Source organism: Oncorhynchus keta, chromosome 32 (assembly GCF_023373465.1).
Source record: "Oncorhynchus keta strain PuntledgeMale-10-30-2019 chromosome 32, Oket_V2, whole genome shotgun sequence".
Classification (NCBI taxonomy): domain Eukaryota; kingdom Metazoa; phylum Chordata; class Actinopteri; order Salmoniformes; family Salmonidae; genus Oncorhynchus; species Oncorhynchus keta.
In genome coordinates, this window is record NC_068452.1 from 851383 (window position 1) to 870066 (window position 18684).

At 42.5% G+C, this 18684-nt stretch overlaps 1 protein-coding gene across 3 annotated transcripts in view; it reads left to right on the plus strand.

Annotated features, from left to right (window-relative positions):
• The window catches only part of LOC118365696 (VPS10 domain-containing receptor SorCS3-like), a 207937-nt gene that overhangs the window by 87428 nt on the left and 101825 nt on the right, over positions 1–18684 (plus strand). Inside the window, exon 2 of one of the 3 annotated variants that reach the window (XM_052490298.1) lies at positions 6241–6308. In XM_052490298.1, coding sequence (XP_052346258.1) covers positions 6241–6308 — 68 coding nt within the window. Of the gene's footprint in view, positions 1–6240; positions 6309–17362; positions 17480–18207; positions 18500–18684 lie in introns of those variants that run through there. The other 2 variants (XM_052490299.1, XM_052490300.1) reach the window with 2 other exon arrangements.

Consider the following 18684-nt stretch of genomic DNA (forward strand, 5'->3'; position numbering starts at 1 on the left):
GAATGATCCAATGTTGACCTAAATGACTAATGATGATAAATACAATCCACCTGTGTGTAATCAAGTCTCCGTATAAATGCACCTGCACTGTGATAGTCTTAGAGGTCCGTTAAAAGCGCAGAGAGCATAATGAAGAACAAGGAACACACCAGGCAGGTCCGAGATACCGTTGTGAAGAAGTTTAACGCCGGATTTGGATACAAAAAGATTTCCCAAGCTTTAAACATCCCAAGGAGCACTGTGCAAGCGATAATATTGAAATGGAAGGAGTATCAGACCACTGCAAATCTACCAAGACCTGGCCGTCCCTCTAAACTTTCAGCTCATACAAGGAGAAGACTGATCAGAGATGCAGCCAAGAGGCCCATGATCACTCTGGATGAACTGCAGAGATCTACAGCTGAGGTGGGAGACTCTGTCCATAGGACAACAATCAGTCGTATATTGCACAAATCTGGAGAGTGGCAAGAAGAAAGCCATTACTTAAAGATATCCATAAAAAGTATTGTTTAAAGTTTGCCACAAGCCACCTGGGAGACACACCAAACATGTGGAAGAAGGTGCTCTGGTCAGATGAAACCAAAATTGAACTTTTTGGCAACAATGCAAAACGTTATGTTTGGCGTAAAAGCAACACAGCTCATCACCCTGAACACACCATCCCCACTGTCAAAGATGGTGGTGGCAGCATCGTGGTTTGGGCCTGCTTTTCTTCAGCAGGGACAGGGAAGATGGTTAAAATTGATGGGAAGATGGATGGAGCCAAATACAGGACCATTATGGAAGAAAACCTGATGGAGTCTGCAAAAGACCTGAGACTGGGACAGAGATTTTTCTTCCAACAAGACAATGATCCAAAACATAAAGCAAAATCTACAATGGAATGGTTCAAAAATAAACATATCCAGGTGTTAGAATGGCCAAGCTAATGTCCAGACCTGAATCCAATCGAGAATCTGTGGAAAGAACTGAAAACTGCTGTTCACAAATGCTCTCCATCCAACCTCACTGAGCTCGAGCTGTTTTGCAAGGAGGAATGGGAAAAAATGTCAGTCTCTCGATGTGCAAAACTGATAGAGACATACCCCAAGCAACTTACAGCTGTAATCGCAGCAAAAGGTGGCGCTACAAAGTATTAACTTAAGGGGGCTGAATAATTTTGCACGCCCAATTTTTCCGTTTTTGATTTGTTAAAACAGTTTGAAATATCCAATAAATGTTGTTCCAATTCACGATTGTGTCCCACTTGTTGTTGATTCTTCACAAAAAAATACAGATTTATATCTTTATGTTTGAAGCCTGAAATGTGGCAAAAGGTCGCAAAGTTCAAGGGGGCCGAATACTATCGCAAGGCACTGTACATTCTGGACAGGACCCTCTCCCGAATTGTAGAGACTGGACAGGGCAATGGCTTTGGTGTTCCTTGAACCTTGGTGATAGGTCAGCGTGAAGTCAAATCTTGTGAAGAAAAGGGCCCACCTTGCTTGGCGTCAATTCAGACTCCTAGCTGTCCGTGTGTACCCTAGGTTCCGATGGTTCGTGAGAATGACGAATGGGTCCTTGCGCCCTCCAGCCACTCCGCAGGTCCAGTTTGGTAATGAACCAGGCCCCGCGGAGCTGATCGAGGGCTGTCGGCACCAACGGGAGAGGTTAATGGTACTGAGTGATGATTTCATGGAATCCTCTGTAATCAATACAGGACGCAACCTCCATCGTTCTTGGCCACAATGAAGAAACCAGCCAACGCAGGAGAAGTGGACGCGCGGATAAAACCTTGCTGGTGCGCCTCTTTGTACTCCTCCATGGCCTGGGTCTCAGCCACTAACAGAGGATAGATGGGTCTGTGTGGGGGCACAGAACCTGCAAGCTTGATGGCACAGTCCCAGGGGCGATTAGAGGCAGGTGGCATGGGTCTTGGAAAATACATACTGCAGGTCCTGATATACCTCCAGGATGTTATGCTGAAGGGTAACCACAGAACTTTCAACCGACGTGGAACCACAGGGATGGGGAAGCAGGTCCTCCGGCATTCAGGTTTTCATCCTCGACATTGAGATGGTGGGGTAATGGCATTGAAGCCAAGTGAGGCCGAGGATGATCTTGGGAACTGGTGATGAAGAAGGGGATGTTCTCCTGATGAATAGACTCCACGGTGAGGGGGTGTGGTTGGATGATGTGTATGATGGTTCCTGATCATAGTTAGTTCTAGGTTAGTTCTTTCTGGACCTGCTCGCGCAGCCCTCTTATGAATAGCGTAGGAAGCGCCGGCTCATTCCATCCGCTGGGTGCTTTTACTGTCCGGAAGGTGAGAGCGTACTCGGCAGCTGTCTGTTCCTCCTGTTGTAATTGGAGTAGGCGCTCACCCCCGTCTCTGCCTTCCTCTGGATGATCGAAGATACATTTGATCAGAGCCATGAACCCCTCATTTGAATCTAGCTCCTCCTATCCTCTCTCCCAGGTGGCTATAGCCGCCCTCCCAGTCAGCAGAGAAATAACAGTGGCAACCTTGTACCTCTCGGTTGTAGGGGCTCCCATCTGGTGGGCAAAGTAGAGGGAGCACTGAAGTAGGAAGCCACAGCATTTACAGTAGATGGGTTGTAGTCATATTCATCTAGGAGGGGACAAACGAGCATCTCTGACCTGAGCGGGTTGCTGAATGGGCTGTTGTGCTGGCTAGTTGGGTCGACTGCTTGTAGAATATCCTCTGCTAGTTGACTGCAATGCCTCCCAGGTATGTTTGAGACATTGTACACTGCAAAGAACCTCTTCCATAGCCGTCCCCAGTTGTGCCAGCTGGTCGTGGTGTTGAGGAAGAGGGCATCCCTGCTCATCGACCCATATTCTGTTTTCCTGCTGCTTCCATTGTTTGAGTCAGTATTCTGTAACGAAGACGCTGAGAGTCGAGAAGCAGGTAATAAAACAACAAACATGGAACAAGAAAACATAGCAGTGGCATCTACACATAAACACAGAAACAATACTGACTGGGGAAAGAACCTAAGAGAGTGAGGTAATGGAGTCCAGGTGTGCCTCATGATGAAGTGGTTAGTATATCGGGGATGTCGAACGCCAGAGGGGGAGGAGCGGGAGTAGACGTGCCATCACTTTATCATTATGGGGTATTGTGTGTCGATGGCTGAGAAAATATATATATTCAATCCATTTTGAATTCAGGCTGTAACTAAACAAAATGTGGAATAATTCAAGGGGTATGAAAACTTTCTGAAGGCACCGTAGCTAAATTCTAAGTGTGCAATCAAGTAGAATAGATACAGAAGTCTTTGAATGAGAGGAATAGTTGTGTAAACAGGCAGAGGTCTCCTTAACCTACATCAATGCACATGTCTCAAGAAAAAAAGAAGATATAATCAGCAAATGGTCAACTACTACTACATTCATGTTTTAATGATTATTATGTGACATGTTCCATAACACCGCTACTGTGTGGTTATTGCAAGAATGGTGCAACACTGTGGTCGCAATGCTGCGCCAGTTATCCACAAGGACACAGACATTCTGAGGTGTTATTTTATTAGCCAGGCGTTTCTACCACACCACACTGATTTAACACTCCTGAGGGACTAGATACTCATTCAGTATTCACTGCTGAAAAGCACAGTTAATTTATTGTCCTTGTAACCGTGCCGCATAGCATTGACCCCGGAGATAGACACCAGCAGTTTGCAAGGCTAATACAATTAAACTTCCGATTGGCTTGGAGGAGATATTAACTGTTTTCTCAAAGTCATTAGTGACCTATCATTAGCGTGCCGCAGAGCTAAATCAGCATAAAAAATAGTGTTTGCTATTTTGAATTGGGTCTTTGTGGACATGGGACATTTAGTTATGCTAATAACATGTTTTCACCACAGTTGGTTAATTGCGAGGCAACAAGCTGACATATTCTTCCATGCATTGCCGGTCAATTAGAGTTTTCGGGGAGGGGAGAGTATACTTGAAAAAAGGCTGCCTAGTGAAATGTAATTCTTTACAGTTTGTGTCATTCGTATTGAATTGAATCCATTGTCAGTCGACAAAACAGGACCAACAAAGATCGGCATTATGTAAACAAACTTGACAATATGTTACAAGGACTTGCTGAATGTTCAGTATTCTTTGCAACCGCCCCACATCTAATGATTTCACCGTTTGTATTCCGTTTGTGGCATTCTCGGAGACATGATTATGATTTTCATGAAGGTGATACAAGCTGACAGGATAAAAGTATTCTCTGGGATTTCAGCTGGTGCCCCAGTTATTCAATGTGAATTTTCAATTCATGCTGTCATGGAGGGGGACTGCTTCCTGTCTGTGTGGTGCCACCCCCTGGCAGAGGAGAGCGAGCTTGTCTGACAAAACATCCGACCCCTTCAGGAATCTCCATACACACACACTCTTAAGTAAGAACACACACACACACACACATGCATACGTACACACACACACGCACGCACGCACGCACGCACGCACGCACGCACGCACACACACACACACACACACACACACACACACACACACACACACACACACACACACACACACACACTATCAACACTCCAAGAAAAGCTCAGTTTTGCTTTGCATATTACAGGCATGGCATGAATCCAATTTCCTTCTTCTATGTTATTATTTCTCTCTCTCTACATTGCCCTCTCTGGCAGTGCAATCTTGCTTGGCCTGAACCATCTGCTCACAGTCTTCGGAGGAGCAGAGAGGCCCCGGGGTGGTGGCACCGTCTCTCAGAGAGAACCATCAGTGGCTCCCCAGTGAGGTCCAGGCCAGTCCTTGGGGCTCTTAAGGCCCAGACAGGCTAGTGAGGCCAAGCCTGGAGCCTGTACACATGGACCACTGAGGTCAGGTCTAACAACTGGTGTAGGCTTTATTCCCTTCTCCCTCCTGAGTTCCATTTTCCTGATGTATATCTCTAAATGTAGTCAGGCAAGACGAAGAGAGACAGCTAGCGAATCACCTTGCAGCGAAGTGACTCAAGTCAGGCTTGTCGGTTTACTTTAAGGAAGCATACGCTTGGCGCAAAGCGGGGGACGGTAACAAGAGACAAGTATGCAAATAAATAACTAAAGCCAGATTCTATTTGGTTTATAACGTTAGATAACAAAGCGACTGCTGTGAAAATAGCATTTATATTATGTAAAAACTCATCCCTCCGTGCTCACTTTCAAGTCATCTGTGTCGTGACAAATGGTAAGTAATTAAGGTTCGAGTCATTCTGTTCCATGTTCCTGTATTTAACAAATTCCAGCATCAACCTTGGAATTAACGACGCAACCCGGAGGTGGTAATGTAAATCGTTAGTAACGCTGTGACCATCTGGCTGTTGTGGCATTTATATAAAGACAGTGTTGTCTTCCCAATTTTACTCTTTGTTTGTCTCCTCCACAGACTCCATATGTGCCCAGGTTATAGCCTACCATATGCTGAATTCCAAATCAATCCCTTGGCCCTTTCTACCCACTAGCCTCTTCTGTAGAACTATGATAGGTTAGGCTGGATAGGTCTAAGCAGAATGGTAATAACTTTTTAACAATTTGCTTTCTAATAGGTGGGGTGGGGGGGGATTTTTGCCATACAGCTTGGACCTACAGTAATATAGGAATACAGGAATACATGAAAATAATCCTGCGGCAGAAGGGAATGTAAATTATTATGTGAATTATAAGTATATATATATATTTTTTTTTACATTTCAAAGTAGAAATTGCAAATTTCATACGCCTTATAAAACGTTAAATACACTACAAGTTGAACATTTCCTACAGGACAGCCTAGGGAGGAGGTATAGGGCTTGATTTTGGATTCTGTGATAGACGCCACCTCAGGCTTCACCGAGTCAAAAAAACACAGAGTTCTCTGGTCCTCTGTTGTGATATCAAATCTGACCACTGGGTCTCTAGAATATGGGTGGCCATCTTGGTCTGTGATTCACCCGTCAACTTTTTCAGTGTGTTATCAAAGACCCCCTTCCCTCTCACTCTTTCCCGCTCTTCACACCACTCAGACCAAAGCTATGGGAACAGAGGGGCTGACGGCAGGATCATGCTTGTTTTTGTTGTTTATGCTGGTTTTGATTGTTTTTTAATGGAATACGTATGTTGGTGTTCTTCTAAGAGAATATAACATACGTGTGCCAAGTCTCTCTTGTCTTCTGAGAGAATAACCTGTGGCAATTCTTAAAGGCTTATTACATACTTATAACACCTGGAATGTCTGTTTTGTTTCCAGGTGATCCTGATTCTGACCAAACTCTACGACTTTCACCTGGGGAGCGTTACAGAGAGCACCTTGTGGAGGTAAGACAGTAGCCTTTCTTCATATCTCCTTCTCTGTCTCTCCCACTTCCTCGCTTCCTCTCTCCCGCTTTCTTTCCCTCCCTCCTCTGACACGTAATCAGAATAATCATAGGAACAATAGTGCAGTCTCTCTCCACCCTCTTTCTCTTTTCTACTCTCTCCCCTCCATCTTTCTCTCTCCCTACCCCTTTTCTCTTTCTCTCTTCCCTCACTGCTTTGTACAAGACTGCTAGATACAAAGCAGCATTGCACTACTGAGCACTGGGCAGGGTGCCCCAGGTGAACAATGACTAGTCTCTGCTCCTGTGACTGCATGTTTAACATGATGTACCACTGATGTACCTCTGTCCCCCTTCCACTTTCCCAGGAAGACTAACACAAAAACAACACAGAGTAACACAAGCGCATTAAAAATACACTGACAAAAGGCGAATTATATAAGCCCCCTTTGAGTCAATGGGAAGCTATGAGCATTACCACCATCAATATATTTTTGTACCGGTGTACCGGACAGGTTGTCTTCATTCATTACTTTCGTTACTGTGTTTTTTCTTGTTCTTTTTGCTGGTGACTGTAGTGGTGACACAGTAAGAGCTTGTGGTCCTTTCAGGCAATTGTGTGTGTCAACACAATGAAAGTTGAATGATTCTTGTAAGATTATAGTGATGCGGCTCTTGGTGTGTTTGTGGGACCCAAATAGTTAGACTGTGACGTGTGCAGCTCACTCTCCTGTTGAGTGAGTCAGACTGACGACAAGGAAGAGAGAGGGAAGGAGAGAGGGGGAAGGAGAGAGAGGGAAGTAGAGAGAGGGAAGAAACAGACTGTCCTAATGTAATGTTCTGTGTTTTGCTATTCCAAGACTTACATTTAATGAAAACTATAAAACCCTTGTTTCTTTTCCATGTGTTTCAGTACAGCATTTATTTTCCATTGGGTAACAAGGGAGGATTCAATCTTCATCTTTTTTTTGTTCATTTCAATTCATATTTGTATTATTGTTAGTTACACATAATACTGCACCATGTTTGACTCCAGTACAGACTCCAGTAATTGGGCTTGTTTAGATTGCCAGCTACAACACTCTATCCAGGGTTGGGTAGGTTACTTTCGAAATGTAATCCATTACAGTTACTAGATACCTGTCAAATTGTAATCAGTAACGTAACTTTTGGATTACCCAAACTCAGTAATGTCATGACTCACCTGTGAAGATCTGAAGGATCAGGTTACAGTGGGTCCGCTCTACAGCACCCTCTCTCTCCCGTGGAGGAGGAGAGGGGTGAAGTTGCCCGTTTTATCATGGTCGTAAATACCTTGTAGAAACTCTCCCTCTGGGCTTTGCAGGAGGAGGTGAAAGAAACCTCTTTGTTACAAGGAGATTCCTCCCACCAAAACGGTAACATCAAAACGTTGAATAATGAAACACTATTTTTGTAATCCAAACCGTTGGAATAGCCCTTGGGTTCTGAAAGAACAATTGTCAGATCAGTTGTTGTTTTGTGATCTCATTAAGGATGGTATAACAACATAACTGTATCTCTGAATGTGTATGTGTGTATATTTCCCATCACTTTCTACCTGTCACATCCTGACCACAGAAAGACTATATTTTCTATGGTAGAGTAGGTCAGGGCGTGACTAGGGGTTTTAGTCTAGTTTATTATTTATATGTGGGGTTCAAGGTTTCATTTTCTATGTTGGGGTTTGTGTATGATTCCCAATTAGAGGCAGCTGGTAATCGTTTTCTCTAATTGGGGATCATACATAAGTTGCATTTGTCCACCTGTAGGTTATGGGATATTGTTTGAATGTATGTGTTTTTATTTAGTGCACGTAGCATCTCGTTAGTCAAGGTTCGTTGTTCGTTTACTGATTATTGTTTTGTGAGTTTCATTTAATAAACATGGTCCGACATTCATTATTAGAACGATCGTGACACTACCACATATAATAATACAATTAAATGATATATTTACATTAAAAACCAAAGTCTATCAGTATTCCAGTCATTACAATAAATGTTATACCCCTTGATCTTCAACAATAGGACTTGGAAATGTGGAAGTATAGATTAGCCAAATTGTTTTACCTGAGCATGACCCCAAAACGAAGGACGTATTAGCAAGGCCTACTCTGTTGTTTTACGATTTTGTTGTCCTGGAGGACTGATTGGGATCATTAATTCGACTTAATAAATAAATGCTGTGCTCATGTAATGGCATGCTTTGATCACTACTGAAAAGTACTATTTACATGTGACAAAATGAATGCCATTTGCTGCATTTGCTATAGCCCTATTGTTTACCTTTTTGTTGGTGACACTTTCATATCTTGATAATATGTAGTTGTTTAAAGGGTAAATCCACGGATGAAACAATAACAAAACGGGGCAGCAGGGTAGCCTATTGGTTAGAGCTTTGGACTAGTAACTGAAAGGTTATAAGTTCAAATCCCCTGAACAGGCAGTCAACCCACTGTCATTGAAAATAAGAATTTGTTCTTAACTGACTTGCCTAGTTAAATAAAGGTGTATTTTTTTTATTTTTAACTGACACCCTGCATCTGTTTTGGTAAAATGCTGAGGGGTGGGCCTGGAGAAATGTAACCACTCTCCGATTAATAGACAGAGCTATGGATGCAAGTGCTGAACATCCATGGTATTAAAAGCATTGTTTTAACCATGTTGAGGCTATACAGTGTTTGTTTACATTTACACTGTTTACAAAAATTGGGGGTAAAACAAGCTTATAATTTGGGTTCTCATGGAGTGGGACAGTTGAACTAAGCTCATGAGGCATTTATAAGTTATATTCTTCAAGAATCAATGGATAACTGTCACACGATCTGTAGTTGCTACATCCATTTTTGGACTTATACATTATGTATCAAGGTCAAGGCAGGCAGGGGCTTTGACTAGGCCATTGCAAGACGTTTAAATGTTTCCCCTTAAACCACTCAAGTTTTGCTTTAGCAGTATGCTTAGGGTCATTGTCCTACTGGAAGGCGAACCTCCATCCCAGTCTCAAATCTCTGGAAGACTGAAACAGGTTTCCCTCAATAATTTCCCTGTATTTAGCGCCATGTATCATTCCTTCAATTCTAACCAGTTTCCCAGTCCCTGCCGATGAAAAACATCCCCCACAGCATGATGCTGCCATCACCATGCTTCACTGAGGGGATGGTGTTCTCGGGGTGATGAGAGGTGTTGGGTTTACGCTAGATATAGCATATTCCTTGATGGCCAAAAAGCTACATTGTAGTCTCATCTGACCAGAGTACCTTTTGGCGAACTCCAAACGTGTTTGCTTATTTTCTTCTTTAAGCAATGTTTTTTTCTGTCCACTCTTCCGTAAAGCCCAACTCTGTGGAGTATACGGCTTAAAGTGGTCCTATGGACAGATACTCCACTCTCCGTTCTGGAGCTTTGCAGCTCCTTCAGGGTTGTCTTTGGTCTCTTTGTTGCCTCTCTGATTAATGCCCTCCTTGCCTGGTCCGTGAGCGGCCCTCTCTTGGCAGGTTTGTTGTGGTGCCATTTTCTTTCCATTTTTAATGATGGATTTAATGGTGCTCTGTAGGATGTTCAAAGTTTCTGATATTTTTCAATAACCCAACCCTGATCTGTACTTCTCCACAACTTTGTCCCTGACTTGTTTGGAGAGCTCCTTGGTCTTCATGGCGCCGCTTGCTTGGTGGTGCCCCTTGTGTAGTGGTGATGCAGACCCTGGGCCTTTCAGAACAAGTGTATATATACTGAGGTCATGTGATACCTAAATTGCACACAGGTGGACTTTATTTAACTATTTATGTGACTTCTGAAGGTAATTGGTTGTACCAGATCTTAGGGGCTTCTTAGCAAAGGGGGTGAATACAGTGAGGGAAAAAAGTATTTGATCCCCTGATGATTTTGTATGTTTGCCCATTGACAAAGAAATGATCAGTCTATAATTTTAATGGTAGGTTTATTTGAACAGTTAGAGACAGAATAACAACAAAAAAATGCAGAAAAACGCTTGTCAAAAATGTTCTAAAAAGATTTGCATTTTAATGAGGGAAATAAGTATTTGACCCCTCTCAATCAGAAAGATTTCTGTCTCCCAGGTGTATTTTATACAGGTAACGAGCTGAGATTAGGAGCACACTCTTAAAGGGAGTGCTTCTAATCTCAGTTTGTTACCTGTATAAAAGACACTTGTCCACAGAAGAAATCAATAAGATTCCAAACTCTCCACCATGGCCAAGACCAAAGAGCTCTCCAAGCATGTCAGGGACAAGATTGTAGACCTACACAAGGCTGGAATGGGCTACAAGACCATCTCCAAGCAGCTTGGTGAGAATGTGATAACAGTTGATGCGATTATTCAGAAATGGAAGAAACACAAAAGAACTGTCAATCTCCCTCGGCCTGGGGCTCCATGCAAGATCTCACCTCGTGGAGTTGCAATGAGCATGAGAACGGTGAGGAATCAGCCCAGAACTACACGGGAAGATCTTGTCAATGATCTCAAGGCAGCTGGGACCTTAGTCATCAAGAAAACAATTGGTAACACACTACGCCGTGAAGGATGGAAATCCTGCAGCGCCCGCAAGGTCCCCCTGCTCAAGAAAGCAGATATACATGCTCGTCTGAAGTTTGCTAATGAACATTTGAATGATTCAGATGACAACTCGGTGAAAGTGTTGTGGCCAGATGAGACCAAAATGGAGCCCTTTGGCATCAACTCAACTCGCTGTGTTTGGAGGAGGAAAAAATGCTGCCTATGACCCCAAGAACACCATCCCCACAGTCAAACATGGAGGAGGAAACATTATTCTTTGGGGGTGTTTTTCTGCTAACGGGACAGGACAACTTCACCGCATCAAAGGGACGATGGACGGGGCCATGTACCATCAAATCTTGGGTGAGAACCTCCTTCCCTGACCCTGAAAATGGGTCGTGGATGGGTATTCCAGCATGACAATGAACCAAAACACACTGCCAAGTGTCGTGGAAATTTCCTCTATTTACCAAATCATGAGATCAAACCACACACAAGTCAGAGTTAGTTATCAAAGTCCATCTTTAATTATATGAGCTCTATCACAACCCTGTGACTCTCAGATCAATTCAGTGTCTATCAATGAATTCTCTGAGAGTCCGTCACACATTTCAACTGAGGTCCTTTATAGCAAAGACACATAGTGAGACAGCATAGGCATAATTCATTGTTCAGCTTTGTCTCCTTTCTCCAACTCAGAACCATAAACCAATCCTCCACATCAACAGGCATATATCAAATCCATCCTATCTTTACAAGATCACAGAGACACACTGACTGGCACACAGACATTGTGGAGCCAAGAGATACACGCTTGACCTCTCCCCTCTCTCCAGCCCAAACAACTTAGTCTTGACATAGAACAGATACTGCAACCCCGCCACAGTATTATACAAAAATAACATTCTGATGAGAAGTAACTTACAAACATATGATGAATATAAAACATCTTACCTATGTTACCAACTAATTCTGATTATTACCCAACATTCCCCTCTCAGGGACATCCCCCCTTCTAAAGAATCTGAATATTAATTACATACTCAATATATAAAAATAAATAAAAATTCAAATCCCCTCAATGTCAAATACCTTAGCTTATATGTAAGCTTTCTCCCTTCTGACACTAAGTTTACAACCTTTATTCTACAAAACAAACTTGCACATGTTTAATAACACAGAACGATCCATTTGAGGAAAATAAAAATATAACATATTTATGCTCTTTAAGTTACATGAGAACCAGTGTCTAAACACAGGCCTCCTCACAACATATAGGACATACATCCCTCTAAGTTCTCATGCTCAGAAATATACTCAGGAATAGAGAATAGGTCATTGAAATCATTCATATTCCAAATCATAAGTAACAACCCAACAATTTATCCAACCAATATTTAGAATAGCATTCCTCAGTGATTCAAATGTGTCTTATCACTCAAAGTAAAAACCTCAATTTAACACACATCAATATTAGCAGATTTACTGCTGTACCCTGGGCGGCAGGGTAGCCTAGTGGTTAGAGCGTTGGACTAGTAACCGGAAGGTTGCAAGTTCAAACCCCTGAGCTGACAAGGTACAAATCTGTTGTTCTGCCCCTGATCAGGCAATTATCCCACTGTTCCTAGGCTGTCATTGAAAATAAGAATTTGTTCTTAACTGACTTGCCTGGTTAAATAAAGGTAAAATAAACTTACATTCAGTATAATTATCCCATCATTCTAATATTAATTTTTTAATCATGATCAGTATCTCAATGCATTCTTAATCTAGATTACTAAAATTTACATGGTGTAGACCTCTTCAATCAACCTGATACAACAAAAGTATAAACAATGTAATGGCACAGTTGACCAAACCCCCCACCCCCTCAGCACTGCTTCTTCTGGCGTCTCTTTCGTTTTTCTTCAGATAGCTTTACAGTTCAAAGTGGACGGCCCATGATAATGTCCCAATTTCAATGTCTCATCTTTACCACTCATGTCTTGTCCATTCGTCAACCAATATACCAGCATCATAAGAAAATGTTAGAACAGATCTTTCTCCATGATCACTCCAAGTGGAATCATCACAGTATGAGAGAAACATGAAAGCAGTTGATAGCTTAGATCTGAGACTGTACAACAATTTCTGTCTTGGTTCTTTTCTCTCGGTAGAAGTGGTTTGGAAAGCCTCCTCCAACACCTTTGTCACTCTTCTTCAGCCAGTTAGAGGGGGTTTTGAGGTACACACACCATTCGGTCCAATTATCTCTTCCATGCATTAAGATACCGTCTGATGTCACTTTTCATGATAACCTCGAAAGAACAGATCAGAACAACAGTTTAGTTCAGTTCAGTTCATTAACTACATGATAAATTATTACTTTTACCAATTATTCTTAACACACATATCTAAACATATTTCACAGAGAATATCAAAACATTCTATTGAAACTATTCTTTCAAATTGGTTTATACTCCCCATCTCACTGTCAACTCCATCGTAGAGCCAATGATCAAAAAGTTAGACCTATATCCCTCGGGAATAGAACAAAACAAACACAACGAATACAATACACTCAACAATACAATACACTCATTCACATATCACTTAAGTTTTATAACTTCAATTCAAACCCTCAAAAAACTGAATCCTCCCCCATGTTTTACACATATCTCTCCGTATGAGAGTGATGTAAAACAAAACTGAAAAGAAATGTAAAACAAAATTTCAGCTAACCTAATCAAATTAAAATCACTAAACTAAAAAAACTCCACAAAGAAAAATGATTTAACCCCTATGGTCATAGGAAAATAGACTTAAAGCAGCATACCCTTAGTTAAAAGCAATGCCCTTCACAGTGGTCCAAATTACAAATATGGCTAAAAAACATATTTATCAATTACACAAATTATTTTGAAAGCAGTATTACCAATGACCATAAATTCATTATCCATATGGCTTTCCAATGCGGGTGATTAAGCCACAACGGAAAGTCATCAGAAGGTCATAGGTCATACAAAACCCTTCAAAGCAGTGTTTTTCACTATATTAAACAATTTGCAAACAATAATCAACTAGTTCCAACATTTTTGTATTTCCATGTTCCCAGAACATTCCTTTATCAAAAGAATTTGCGTGTGTAAAACAAAAAACTTCCAGGCCCCCTCCAATGTGGTAGTTTATGGCCTCAATTTCACTCACTCTTCCCCAGAGTATAGTCCCTGGAAACATTCCAGAGAGAGACAGTGAAATATCAATTTTCCCGGAGAAAACACAAAACACTTAGTTAGTATTCATTTACACTACATCGATTCAGAAACTCAAACGTGAACTATAAATCAAACCTACTGATAATTCCATTGTATCTCAAATCATTAATCATAAGGTTTAATCAAATCAATGTATATGTATGATACAATGTTTAATTAAGTTAAATCAACTCCTAAAAAAAAAAAAAAAATTTCAGCAATCTAATAATTTCAACCTGTTGACATAAATTTTGTAAAAACCAAACCTTTTTTTTAAACAAATCTAAAATCTTTCAAAAGTTGCCGCTGTCTCATCAGCGTAAAAATCAAAACAAACGTATTATTTTTTCACACTCATATCCACAAAGCTTTCATTCCCCAAAACGTATGAAATTATTTAGACTATTGCGGTAACAACACTATAATTAAAATCTATGATACTCCCCCACTTAACATATTAGTTTAGTCTTCTGCCAACAGGCTCTCATACTACTCAATCCAGCAATCACCTTTAATGACCTGACATTGCTCCACATAATGGAAACATACTATAATGTTAGACTACATGAACTTTCCTGCTCAAATTAACTGGTGTTACTTAAACAATCAAACCAAGAATCAATAACCATCAGAATCTATTCTCCCAATGTCTTACTCACAACTCTCAGCTTAACTCTCCTATTTATTTTCCCCCCAGTGGGCAGAAATATAACCCCTCTCATTTCAACGTTTTTCCTTACCTCTATCGTAAGATTAAAACCCCAACTTTATAACTTCCTCTTCTCTTTGCTCTTCACACTTATGAAATGTATCCTATTTCTTTAAAAATAACACGTAGCGCCAAAATTATAACATGCGTCAGTCAATCTATAAGAATGAAAAACATTTCGGTAATCACTTCCTATCGCCATTCTCTCCCCGCCATCATTCAGAATTTCTTTAACTTAGGTAATTGTCTCCTTTCTCCAACTCAGAACCATAAACCAATCCTCCATATCAACAGGCATATATCAAATCCATCCTATCTTGACAAGATCACAGAGACACACTGACTGGCACACAGACATTGTGGAGCCAAGAGATACACGCTTGACCTCTCCCCTCTCTCCAGCCCAAACAACTTAGTCTTGACATAGAACAGATACTGCAACCCCGCCACAGTATTATACAAAAATAACATTCTGATGAGAAGTAACTTACAAACATATGATGAATAGAAAACATCTTACCTATGTTACCAACCAATTCGGATTATTCCCCAACACAAGGCAACAAAGGAATGGCTCAAAAAGAAGCACGTTAAGGTCCTGGAGTGGCCTAGCCAGTCTCGTGACCTTAATCCCATAGAAAATCTGTGGAGGGAGCTGAAGGTTCGAGTTGCCAAACGTCAGCCTCGAAAACCTTAATGAATTGGAGAAGATCTGCAAAGAGGAGTGGGACAAAATCCCTCCTGAGATGTATGCGAACCTGGTGGCCAACTACAAGAAATGTCTGACCTTTGTGATTGCCAACAAGGGTTTTGCCACCAAGTACTAAGTCATGTTTTGCAGAGGGGTCAAATACTTATTTCCCTCATTAAAATGCAAATCAATTTATAACATTTTTGACATGCGCTTTTCTGGATTTTGTTGTTGTTATTATGTCTCTCACTGTTCAAATAAACCACCATTACAATTATAGACTGATCATTTCTTTGCCAGTGGGCAAACATACAAAATCAGCAGGGGATCAAATACTTGTTTCCCTCACTGTAAATATGCACACACCATTCTTTTGACTATTTTGTGTATGTCTGTTACTTGTAATAAAAATAATCTATTTCAATGACAGGATGTAATGCAACAAAATTGGAAAAACACCAAGGGGGATGAATACTTTTGCAAGGCACTGTACAGGACGGCAGGCTCACGGTCAGGGTAGGCAGAGGTCAATAATCCAGAGCTGGGGCAAAGGTACAGGTCAGCAGGCAGGCTTAGGGTCAGGGCAGGCAGAGTGGTAAGGCAGGCAGGCTTAGGGTCAGGGGCAGGCAGAGTGTTAAGGCAGGCAGGCTTAGGGTCAGGTGCAGGCAGAGTGGTAAGGCAGGCAGGCTTAGGGTCAGGGGCAGGCAGAGTGTTAAGGCAGGCAGTCTTAGGGTCAGGGGCAGGCAGAGTGGTAAGGCAGGCAGGCTTAGGGTCAGGGGCAGGCAGAGTGGTAAGGCAGGCAGGCTTAGGGTCAGGGGCAGGCAGAGTGGTAAGGTTAGGCAGGCTTAGGGTCAGGGGCAGGCAGAGTGGTAAGGCAGGCAGGCTTAGGGTCAGGGGCAGGCAGAGTGGTAAGGCAGGCAGGCTTAGGGTTAGGGCAGGCAGAGTGGTAAGGTTAGGCAGGCTTAGGGTCAGGGGCAGGCAGAGTGGTAAGGCAGGCAGGCTTAGGGTCAGGGGCAGGCAGAGTGGTAAGGTTAGGCAGGCTTAGGGTCAGGGGCAGGCAGAGTGGTAAGGCAGGCAGGCTTAGGGTTAGGGCAGGCAGAGTGGTAAGGCAGGCAGGCTTACGGTCAGGGGCAGGCAGAGTGTTAAGGCAGGCAGGCTTAGGGTCAGGGGCAGGCAGAGTGTTAAGGCATGCAGGCTTAGGGTTAGGGCAGGCAGAGTGGTAAGGCAGGCAGGCTTAGGGTCAGGGGCAGGCAGAGTGGTAAGGCAGGCAGGCTTAGGGTCAGGCAGAGTGGTAAGGCAGGCAGGCTTAGGGTTAGGGCAGGCAGAGTGGTAAGGCAGGCAGGCTTAGGGTCAGGGGCAGGCAGAGTGGTAAGGCAGGCAGGCTTAGGGTTAGGGCAGGCAGAGTGTTAAGGCATGCAGGCTTAGGGTTAGGGCAGGCAGAGTGGTAAGGCAGGCATGCTTAGGGTCAGGGGCAGGCAGAGTGGTAATGCAGGCAGGGTTAGGGCAGGCAGAGTGGTAAGGCAAGCAGGCTTATTGTCTGGACAGGCAGAGTGGTGAGGCAGGAAGGCTTAGGGTCAGGGGCAGGCAGAGTGGTCAGGCAGGCGGGCTCAGAGTCAGAACAGGCGAGGGCGAGAAAACGAGAGACTGGGAAAAGCAGGAGCTGAGACAAATCCGCTGGTTGACTTGACAAACAAGATGAACTGGCAAAAGACAAGAAGAGAACACAGGTATAAATGCACAGGGGATATTGGGGAAGATGAGCGACATCTGGAGAGGGGTGGAGACAATCACAAAGACAGGTGAAACAGATCAGGGTGTGACAGTTCTTGGGTTCAAATACACATTTAGATTTGTGAACAGCCATCCACAACAACCACAATCCATAAGCCGCAAATAGCTACATGAGAGAGCAGCAGTGTGATTTGGAGGGTACAGTTGCCTAGTGGTTAGATCGTTGGGCCAGTAACCGGAATGTTGCTGGATCGAATCACCAAACTGACAAGGTAAAACATCTATTGTTCTGAGCATGGCAGTTAACCCACTCTTCCCTGGGTGCTGAAGATGTGGATGTCGATTATGGCGTCCCCCCGCACCCCTCTGATTCAGAGGAGTTGGGTAAAATGCGGAATACACATTTCAGTTGAATACAATCAGTTGGACAGCTGACTAGGTATCCCCCTTTCCCAATGCGCTATGTAGATATCACAAACTGCATTCATCCTTCCCTACAAACATTTATTCAAGCTGGATAATCTTTGGGTGCCGACAGCAGTCGCACCATTGGAAGACATAATTAAAACCTCTTAGGGAAGCTTCGAATTTTCGCAGCTTTTTGTTAAAAATCGTGCAACATTTCAAAGTCCTGCTACTCATGTTTGGAATATAGTATATGCAAATGATAAGTATGTGTGTATATAAAACACTCTGAAGTCTCTAAAACTGGTTCAATTGTGTCTGTGGCTATAACACAACGTGTTTAGCAGTAAAAATCCCTTGAAAAACTGTTCTCCAAAAACACAAAAAATATATTACTCCGCCAGTCAATGTATTGTTCAAGACGAATGCAAATACATGATGCAGTAATGTAAACGCCTACAGCTTCCACACGATGTCGCCAGTGCTGGCATTTTGAGCAGACTTAATCCTTGGTTCTATTACGTTTGACCTTTTCCTGTTTCAGTCTGTCAACAGGAAGTTTTTAAAATGTGAAAGATGGCCGTTGATTTCCAGACTAGCTGCTATCGAATACAGATCGCCCCGTGATGAATTGTATAGCTAATTAACGTTTATTAATACCTAAAGTTGGTTTAGAAAAGTAATTTGAAGTGTTTTGTAAAAGTATATAGGCACCTTTTGTCATTTTAAAAAGTGACGTTGCGTCTTGTAAAAGGCAATATTCCTGGATCAGACCGGTCTTCAGAAAATGACATTTTGGCTATACAATGACGGATTTAATCGGGAAAAAGACCCAATTGTGATGTTTATGGGATATATAGGAGTGCCAAGAAAGAAGCTCGTCAAAGGTAATGAATGTTTTATATTTTAATTCTGCGTTCTAGGTAGCGCCGGCTCCCGCAAAATCTGTCGTTTTAAGTAGAGTAGCAGTACTTTGGGGGAGTATGCTATCAGATAATAGCTTCTCATGCTTTTGCCAAAAAGCATTTTACAAATCTGACTCGGTAGCTAGATTCACAACGAGTGTAGCTTT